We start from the raw sequence: 10,763 nt of genomic DNA, 5'->3' as shown, positions 1-10,763 counted from the left end.
GTTGCACATCATCATCAAGTAGACTCATTTGGCGGTCTCAGCTGCTCTTTCAAGTCCGAAAAAAAATCAAACAAACAAACATTGTCAAAACTGCTTTTTTGTTTTGGTACATGTCACAAGAGTGCATAAACAACAGTGGCCTGTTTTAGTATTTTGAAGTCCCGATCTTGCCATGGTAAATGACTGTGTCGTCGTCTTGTTGGCCTCCCGTGTAGAGTTCATGTGATGGGTGTGTGTAGCCTGCTGCTCGTCCATTTCCTGCTCCTATTGGGGAGCTCAGGGGTGCAAGCAGAGGTGTCAAAAATAACAGTAAAAGTAAATTTCCTCAACACAGTGAACTTATTTGAATAACCAGTAGACCTGTGTACTTGTCTTGCGATCGGCTACCTTTGCGCTGGTTGGACCAAATTTGTGGTGGGTTCTTGTTAGGATTTTAGTGTTTTTCAGTAACAACACATTCTATCCACCTCATTAGGTACAATGGAGTAAATGGTGTAACAGCTATGTAATATCATGGGGTGTTGTTCTTACTTACTTAATGTTGTTCTTGCGCCACAAATTTACTTTTAATTTTACTTTTGACACCTCTGTGTCAGTCACTTCTACAAATTCGCTTCTTTTCCTTTGTCCTTGTTTTATGTTGTTTTTTAAACATTTAAAGGTGCACTGTGTAATGGTTTTATCAGTTTCTTTACAGGTTTTTTTCATGTCACCTTTTTCATGAATACTTACCACCACCATGAAATTCCAAGTATTCATTATGACTCGGAAAATTGCACTTTTCATACATGAAAAGGGGGATCTTCTCTATCATCTGCTTTTTTGAATGTCCAGAAATTGACATTGTTAGCTGCAAAAGTTACCGTAATCAAATTTGGAAGTAGGCAGCACAGTTTCAATGAGCAGCACGGTTGCAATACCTACTGTGGCCACTATCCTACACAGTGCACTTTTAAATGAATTATAAATCGAGGACAGGGGAAATGACGCGAGTTTAGAGAAAGTACTTGCACTCCAGGTTTGTGTGTGTGTGTGTGTGTGTGTGTGTGTATGTGGACAGATCAGTTGATGGGGGGCCTAAAGCAGGGGAAGCACACCTCAGACGACCCTACCACCAGTAGTCATGGAGACAAGTGCTACAGAGTTCCCTGATGGAAATGAACAACACCTCAATCAGCAGTCCTTTAAGTCTTAAGTGTTGACGTTGAGCCCCCTCCAGACTTCTAGCTGTTATCATCATGCCCCCTTTACTTCCCTCCATGTCCAAGATTGATCAGTGGATTCCTTTAACACCCCACCATCCATACAGATGATGAAGTTCATGAAGTATACACGTAGCTGACTCATACCCGAAAGTCCTGAATGGCCGCAGGGGCTTGATTTAAACTGAAGACTTCACTGAAGTGAAAGGAAGACGAGTGAACCCCCCCCCCCATCATGAAGGACGTTTTCCTGACCAGCTTGACTGACAGCAGAAAATTGCCAAAATAATTTTAAATGGTCATTTTTTTTAAAGATGCTGTACATATATTTAATCTGAAGTGGGTTTATGCATATGACTCGACAGTAGGCCTCAATGCATAGCCTACAGATCATCGGTGATGCGTCGTCAGTGGCCTAGCAGACACATGGAGGGTAAACATGGTTACTAAAAGCAATAAAAACACATTGGCATTATCTATCACCTCTCAGTATTGTGATGCCATCTCCATTTGTGTTTTTGTTTTTGTTTTGTTTTTAGTATTTCTACACTTCCTCGTCTGCTTTGTAGGTATGGACTAGCATGTCTGGTTTCTTGTATACTATTACAATGTGAAATCAAGGCTGAACTGTTCCTTTTCAGGTGAGGATATTGACTCTACGTCAAAGGTGCTGACCAGAGGGGAAAAAAAGTGCTTTCGATATAGAAATAGATTTATAGAGAGAAAAGTGATGATCACAAGTTACTTAAAAATGATGACAATTTTAACCCTCGGATATTATGTGTTTCAAGCAGATTTGTGGAACCTGCAAGGACATGACGTGTAGTGTTGTCTAGTTGGAATTGGCCTTTTTTTTTTTTTTTTTTTTAAACCAATTCAGAGCATTGTTTGGGGCTTGTGTTGTGAAAGCACAGCTCCTGCCCCTTACTCCCTCGTCTGTGGGTGGAGGTGAGCGTGACAAAACTAGTGCAATATCTGGATGGTGGCTTCACAGGTGCTGACACATGGCTGTTGTATTGGGTCACACAGCAGAGTTCTCTGCATCAGGATACCCGTCTGTCTTGAGACCTTTACTAAGAAGTTGGTTCAGGAGTAAATCAGGTTCAATCAAGTTAAGAGGTAAATAATTTAATAGAAGAGCCTGTAGTCCTCATTTTCTTAAGACTCCAGGCTCTTCTATTAGAGGATTTACTTCTTAACTTTAACCTGGTTTACTCCTGAACCAGCTTCTTCGTATACTCCTATGGTGAGCTCACTGATGCTGCAGTAGGGTACAGTAGCAGCTTGAGACATTTTAACCCCTTCACTGCCGCCACCTTTTTTCTCTTATTTGCCTGGATGCTTTGCACTGGAGAACAAGGAAAATCTGTTAAAAAAAAAAAAGAAAGAAAAGGAAAAAAAGTGTCTTGGAATGCTTCTAATTGTATAACGGCTAAGTCCATAGTCCTTGGTATAGCTTTAGAAAACAAGAGAGATAATCACATCGGCATATATTGTTATAAGTATTATATATTCATAGGTTAGCCACAGACTATGGAGTTTTAATGGTAAGGTTACACGAGTGGCAATGGACTGAGGATAAGGGGTTTTAAAACAAGAAAGTAGAAGAAAAAAAGAAAAAAATTGTCTTTGTTGTCATTTGCAAGATAATGAAGTTTGTGTTTTGTGAAATACAAAAGTACTATTAATGGCTATCAAAATGCTTGTGATTTCGTATCAGATGTTTGTATAGGCCCCCTATATTTCAGAGAATGTTGGACTGGTGGCATACGGCAGTACTTTTGCTTGCTATTAAACTCTGGCAAGCAGAAATACAAGTTTAATTCATGGTTACTTAACCAGGTTGCACATGCCCAAAGAGAAGTATTTAAAGAAGGCTTGATGGAAACAGCATTTAGTTTGGTTCTCATTCTCTACACGTACAGCTGACCAATGTGTGTAGGCCTACATTATACTTTAATGTCAAGTCTTGGTCTAGAAACATCATAACTTAACAGCGAAGGTTGATTTCACAGCCTGTTCTAGACCATCTCAAGATGTTCCTCATCTTCTCCATTCCTGCATAGCGTAGTAGTCCAAAGGAACCCCACGCCAGGCCCCACTTTGCCTGGCTCTTGCCCGACCTGTAGTTCCGCGCAGCTTCGTGTGTTGAGCGCTATCAGGGGGCTCCAGAGCTAAAAACACACAGAGGTCTGGTAGGCCCACTACTCTCCTTTAAACAACCTTGGCCAACAGAGGTCCAGAGACATGTCCACAAGCAACAGACATGACTTCACCTTGGTCCTATCATGTCCTGCTTTGTCCCAGCGTTGTCCCTCACTCTCAGAGGCGCATCTTGTCACCAGGCTAGGCAGGCAGGCGCTTGGGGGCCCCAAGCCACTATGATTAACAACAACTCGCACTATAAACTAAATAGTGGGGATTTTGGTTCAAATGTTCATTCCTTTGGATTTTGCTTGGGTCCCCAGGTGACCCCAGAAACGCCGCTGCTCACTCTGACATACAGTACACACACAGAGACACATTGCTGGGATGATTGACGATTCTAGATGGCTCATGATTTTTTATTTTTTTTTGCACCAGAGACCTGATACTGCTGTGTTCACAAAAGCATGAAAAGTAGATTAATTGCACATTGAGGGGGAAAAACTGACCAACCTCTCTTAAAAGAAAGTCTTCAGGGCTCTATAGGCGCTCATAACTGCTTGAAATCTGAGATGGCTGACAATTTCCTATACTCGTTGAATGTACTGTATTACTTGTTTCTTTGTTTGTTTTTTTAAGAAATGATAGAAGCTAGTCACCTTTGGTTATTGATCCTTGTTTAATTTGTCTAAGGTATTTTTTGTATACAAAGGTTTACATTTTTATGTATATTTTTCTTGTGTACAAAATGATGTAATATGTGTACAAACATTGTAATGTAATATCTGTATATAGTGTGATAAAATCGGATCTGTTTCTTTTTGATGTACAAATAAATCTTGCTGTGATGACTATGCCAGTGATGCAGCAGACATTTTTTATATATATTTGTCAATGTGTATATTTTATATATAAATGTCAAATTTGATCTTTGATGCAAAAAATGAATATTAATTGTCAATATCGATCGCAAAATCAATTCTCTAACTTCTAACCAGTCCCTCGCATCTACTTTTGAGGATAACACGGGTTAGAGGTTAGAGAGGACGTTTGGATGAAGTGATTGGTGCAAAACAGAGGAGCCAGAAGATATGAATAGTTCAGATACTTTTGCACATACTTATTTTTCAGTTTTCTGGAGAAAAAAAAACACCCTTGTTCAACTACATAATGAAAAATGATCTGTGTGTGTGCACCCAGTATTTGGAAAGTGTGCTATACAAATTAGGATTCGTTCTCTGTTAATTAAGACTCTGTTTACATTTTATACATAAAACAGTGACCATGTGTGTGGATGGTATAGTTTTAGGCAGGGTGCACACATCCAAAAACACATTTTGCAGGTGCCAGTCAATAGTGTCAGACAGTTGAAGGAGGTAGGTCTGCACACGGCCAATAAGCTCCAAAAATAAACGTAATTATTTAACAAGCAACGTTTTGATCACCCTGTAATGTATCTTCCTTCAGGCAACAGGAAGAAGCTGTGACCTATATATCACATGACCATTCATTCACCCAGGCAAGGCAACCAAGGGTCAATCAAATAGACAGACCGGCATCTTGGTCTGTGTCCATCAGACATCAGGCAAAACAAAGGACATTGCAAATTTTAAGAATCAAGAAGTGCTTAAAAAAGATTGAAAATGTGAATATAGTGACCTACATGAACATAGGCCTATAAATTACATTTTACATGTCTTAAAAATGGGAGACAATTACAGAAAAGGCTTTAAATCAAAATACATATTCGTCTCCACCCCCCACCCCCAACATTCATTATTTTTTATTTTTGTGTAACATGTCTTAAAATGTCCATGTGGACATCATGTGTATATTATTTATGTAAGCTACTTGACACCTTAATTTCCCCCCAGGGATCAATAAAGTTACTCTACTCTGCTCTGTTAAAACTAAAATGTTCATGGTATAATATGCAGTATGTTAATTAAAAAAAAAACATAAAAAGAAATAACACCAACCATTAACAATTTAGCATTTTTATTTATTTTTTCTTAAATCACTTGAAAGCTGAGACAGATTTCACCACGAGTTGGAAAGATCAGCGCAAACATTACATTATTTACATACGGGCTATAAACACTCAGCCAGGTTACAGAGAACGGAAATCAAGAGCGTCCCATTCACATCACCTTAAATATCAGATTATATTACTGCACGGTATAATACTGCTTCTTAATTACAAAAATACTGGATTTATTTTGACTCGTTTCAAATAATATAAGCCTATCAATGTCCTGATGAGCAGAATCATTAATTGCTCATTCTTTATACTCACAAAAATACAGTATTGATCATTTAAAACATGAGAAAAACAATATGTTGAGTACCACTCATTTCTCAGGTCTTTAGACATTTTACAAAGTGCAACAAAATGAAACGATCTAGACAGTCCCCCAAAAGGTGCAAATAATACTGAATGAACTCTAGGTCACAAGGGAGGGAATTTAGACATGGCACTTGTTTTTTTGTCAAAATAATAAAAAAGGTCAAAAAGAAAACATAGGGGGAAAGAAAGGGAAAGTCCAATGGTAAGATAATCCTTGACTGATATAACAAAGTTGAACCAAGCACAGAAGTGTCCAAATACCTGGCACATCACTGACACGAGGCCCTGGAGCCTCCGTTCACGTCTACTTTGATAAAGTTTCAAGTCTTAATATGTCCAACATGTCGAGCCCATTTATACCAAGATAACATCTAGTGGAGGACACAAATGCTATGGACAAACATAGCACTCAGTGGAAACAACCGTTTCAATATACCCTGCTAACACAGCAAGCCAAATGTATCATTTTGATACCGCCAGATTGAGGATATTTTAACCAAATTAATAACAGTAATAATAAAATGTAGCATGACACTACAAATAAAACCCCATTTAATAAAAACAGCAGTCATTTAAGCCTCACCTATCTTTCAACCATTCTTATTGCTGGATACATATGTTGATGGCTATGGACTGAGGGCCCAGGGCCTATACCAAGAAGCTGGTTCAGGAGCAAATCAGGTTAAGTTAAGAGGTCTAATAAATGTATCCTGATTATCATCGACCTTAAAATCTCTTTGAGGCTTGGTCTGACCAAGAGCATAACAATTAACATTTCCCAAACGGCATGGTTGACCCACCTCCCTTGGTTTGCTTATGGTTGTTTGCGTCCCAACAAAGTGAAAGGAGTTCCCGCATTTGCGGGAACTCAGAAAGTACTTGCATCGCTCTTGACCTGACTAGTTGCAACGGCAAAGGTGTTGCGTCATTTGGAGGGCGCGGCCTGGCTAAATAAATGAGCCTGGAGTCCTCATTTTAAGGACTCCGGGTTCTTCTATAAGATGGTTGACCCCTGGACCAACTTCTTAGTATAAGCCCCTGGTCTAGGCCAGGTCTAGAGCAGAGGAGAGCAGAGCAGAGCAGAGGAGAGGAGAGCAGAGCAGAGCGATGCTCAGATCCATCAAAGCTAACGTTGATTCAAGTGGCATCCCACCTGCTGGCCAAGATGCTAAGGCAAGATATTATTCTGGATATGAGGACTAGCTCTCTCCCCGCTCTCCTCCTGCAGCATGCTATAACACATACTCTCTTTACATAGCTCTCCAACATCAACATGAGCGCGCGCACACACACACACACACACACTGTGACCTCCTCTCCTGCCATCTCATCATCTTCATGTGTCTTACAATAATTTGGGGTAAATCAGGTGTGCCTCATTTATGGTATTTACGGTATATGTTACTATGCTATTACTAGATATAACCTGCAATTGGGGTTGAGTACTTTGTGTCTTGTGTTGTGTATGCTGACACACACACACATACACACACAAGACCTTGCTCCTATCTTTATGGCTAACATTTCTATAAGGCAATGATTTTCTAAGTGCAATTCAAACCTGCTGGTAGACTCCATAACTGTACTAGCGTTCCTGTGCATCTTAGGAAGACCTGTGTGTCCACTGAGGATGAGGCTGTCACGAGGCTGACCTCAACGACGACAACAAGAGACTCCCGAGTTTAGGTTACACACTCCCAATGTTGAGGTGGAAGAGAAATTTATAATGCATGCATCCATGATTACTATTCGACCATGACAAAAATCCATAAGTGAATTTAGAGTGACTTGGATTATGGACTATGATTCCTGAATTTCTTCCTTCTTGTGTATATTAACCTTACTTTTTCATATGGCGTAAGCTGCACCGATCATGGAATGGTGCGAATGTGCAAGACCAAAGAAACAATACAAACAGCATAACTATTGAGCACTGAAGCGACTCAGTTCCACCGACTGGAAACGAATCACGTGAAATGGGAAGTGGTCAGCTTGAAATGTACTGAACAAATCTTGGGGGAGGAATTTGAAGGAAAGACGTGCAATGAGTTTAAAATGAAAATATATCTTAAAAAAGACAAGGCAATTGCAGTTATGGCCGTTTTATGATTCTACTTAAATAACGAACCTATTTATATCTACAGAAGCTTTTGGCCATTTCAACACAGTGATTCCTTAAATGTACTGTACCTTTAAATCACCTTTCTACAACTGTAAAAAGTAGCCTATTTACAAAAAATTGTACAGCCAGAGCTCAAAGCACTCAGTCTTCAGAATCAACCAGTTCACTCAAAGCACAATACCTGAGTTTATGACAATAGAACTTGTTGAGCCAGCTATTGTGGTTCCCTATAATATAAAAAGCAAAAGGTCAGGACAATACTGATCCCCTTCCCCCAACTCTTGAACCCTCGTCCACACGTCCACACGTCCACACGTCCACACGTCCACACGTCCACACGTCCACACGTCCACACGTCCACACGCACACACGTCCACACGCACACACGCACACACGCACACACGCACACACGCACACAGAAACAAACAGATTTAGAGGTAAAGACACTCGTCATGAGGGCCTTACTGTACAGCAGGTTGATCGATTCGAGAGGCGAGAGGTTGCCAGCCAGTACAGCCCCTCTAACTAGCAGCTGGCATCGCAGGAAAACAAAAACACAACAAAAAGCAAACGGCAAGCTTTGACGGTTTGCTGTGAAACAATGGACCATAAGGTGCTGCTCACTCCCCTCCCTACGTGTGTGTGTGTATGTGTGGAAACGACAAGCGAGAGCACGTGCTTGAAAGAGAGCGAGAGAGAGCGAGACATGGTCCAGGAGACAGCGTACTAGTGGAGACAACAGCAGCAGGAAGAGGAGTTCTCATCTGGATGAGGAAGCAGAGGCCCTGGGTATCGAAAACCTGCAGAAGACAGAGAAACAAGAGTCGGCCAGGGATTCAACACACACCACCATCGGAGCACACAAGCTGGTGCAACACAAGTCTAAAGCCTCTTTTCCACTGCAGGTTTTCTGGTAGGCCTACAGCTCGACACCAGCGCGACTCGGCCACCACATTTTGCTTCTCAATTGGGCACGAGACAGCTCAATCGAAGAGCAAAATGTGGCAGCCGAGTCACGCTGTGTCGAGCTGCAGGTCTACCAGAAAATTGGCAGTGGAAAAGAGACATTGGAGGACAGGCAGAACAGTCGAGATTGAGTTTCAGTGATCCAGCAGGTTTCTCTCTAGGGCTTGACATTGGCACCTGTCAACTAGTCAAATGCTGATAACCCTTCATAACTAGGGCTGGGCGATATGTACAAAAACTATATCACGATATGGATTACTTAATATCACGATAACGATATATATCACAACATAGCACAATTACATACGTTTTCAGTTATTCTCTTTATTTGCTCTTTATTTTTTCATGTCGCAAAACAACCTTTCTTTAAAATGGATCTTTTTATTCTTATTTTTACAGTTACATGAACTTATAGTGTGTATTGTGACAACATGAAATGCAACTAAATGATATTCAATTGTATAAAATTGATAAAATTACTATCACGATATAAACGATATAGGAGAAAGGTCACGATATACACTTTTATATCACGATAACGATATATATCGTCATATTGCCCAGCCCTATTCATAACTTCATCCTCACTAGCAGAGTCATCTTGTCACCAGGCTAGGCAGCCAGCCGATTGAGGCCCCCAACCCCCCAACACGGTGAATAACAGTTCACACTTTGCTACAGGAATTTCACTCCTTTGACATTTCGCTTGAAGCCTTATGGTCCAACTGTATCCCATGTTAGAGATATTGCCGTATCAAATTTGCAGTAACTACAATACCTTTGAAAGGCCTTTGAAGGCCTTTTTCTGTTTCAATGTTGGCGTACATAGTTACTGCACTTTGCCTTTGTAGGGCAGGGTTTTACAAGTAGGTTTGTCTCACCTCCGTAGCCTCTCCACCAGCTCTGTGACCAGGGAGTCCGCGATGCCAGGGCAGGTGCTCTCCGCCAGCACGATGGCCTTCTGCAGCGACTCCAGACCCTCCGTCTTACGGTTCTTCCTCTGACGCTCCTCCTTCAGCTGCGACAATATGGAGGGGGACAACGATTTCAGGTTTTATTTTTATTAAAAGGTGTACTGTGTAATACTTCTAGTAGTTTATTTCCAGAATTCATGCTGCCCCATTGTCAAATGTTACCTTTTTCAAGAACAACCACCACCATCCAATTCAAATTTTAGCATTTTTCATACATGAAGAAGGGGATCTTCTCCATGTGCGCCATTTTGAATTTTGTATGAGACATTTTTAGCTGCAAAACTTACTGTACTTTGGTCACTAGTAAATATTAGTTTATTACTTAGTAAATATAGTCATGAAAATATCACATTTGGCAATAGGCAGCACAGTGTCAATGAGCAGCACACAGAGTGCACCCTTAAGGGTAGACAAAACATGACCCCAAATCTCATTGAATGAGTAAAGTATAAAATATAAAATAAAGTATAGAAGTATAAAATATTTCACCTCTTTATGGTTCAGATGTTAATGAGGCAGATGAACAATCAGATTAGTGATGACTTGAAAATGAATCTTACCTCAGCAAATAACGGGGAGATTATTGAATCAAGACTCTGTGATATGGGCCGGTTGTTGGAGCTGTCCAGAGCCTGGGGGAACCAAACAAACACCAGGGGAGCAGAGAGTCATGCAAGCGTGGACACTCAAGTCATCATTCCAGGGTCTATTTTCTTAATGTTTTTGACAGTGAACATGCTGCACAATTATAGTCCACTATTAGAACCATAGCACACACGCATACACACGTGCACGCGCGCACACACATGAGCATGCGCGCGCACACACATGCGCATGCGCACGCACACACACGCGCACACACGCGCATGCACACGCACACACACACGCACACCACTAGTCTGGCAAACCAGGGGATTTGTCTAGTTTTTTGCAGGGACAACGCAACACCATCTATTCACGACACAGGTGCTCATTTACACGTACACCTGGGGCAATTGCTAAGTCCC

General features: G+C 41.0%; 1 protein-coding gene across 1 annotated transcript in view; it reads right to left on the bottom strand.

Moving 5' to 3' along the window:
- Positions 1 to 5,328: 5,328 nt before the first annotated feature.
- stk24a (serine/threonine kinase 24a (STE20 homolog, yeast)) overlaps positions 5,329 to 10,763 on the bottom strand; it is a 23,676-nt gene continuing 18,241 nt past the window's right edge. The window contains exons 10-12 of the mRNA XM_063213350.1: positions 10,317 to 10,388; positions 9,664 to 9,800; positions 5,329 to 8,616 (exon numbers count right to left, since the gene is read on the bottom strand). Coding sequence (XP_063069420.1) covers positions 8,577 to 8,616; positions 9,664 to 9,800; positions 10,317 to 10,388 — 249 coding nt within the window. The 3' untranslated portion in view covers positions 5,329 to 8,576. The remainder of the gene's footprint in view (positions 8,617 to 9,663; positions 9,801 to 10,316; positions 10,389 to 10,763) is intronic.

The sequence above is a fragment of the Engraulis encrasicolus genome, chromosome 13 (genome assembly GCF_034702125.1).
Source record: "Engraulis encrasicolus isolate BLACKSEA-1 chromosome 13, IST_EnEncr_1.0, whole genome shotgun sequence".
NCBI classification, from domain to species: Eukaryota; Metazoa; Chordata; class Actinopteri; order Clupeiformes; family Engraulidae; genus Engraulis; species Engraulis encrasicolus.
The sequence above is the reverse complement of the archived record's forward strand: the minus strand, read 5'-3'. Positions and strand labels throughout refer to the sequence as shown.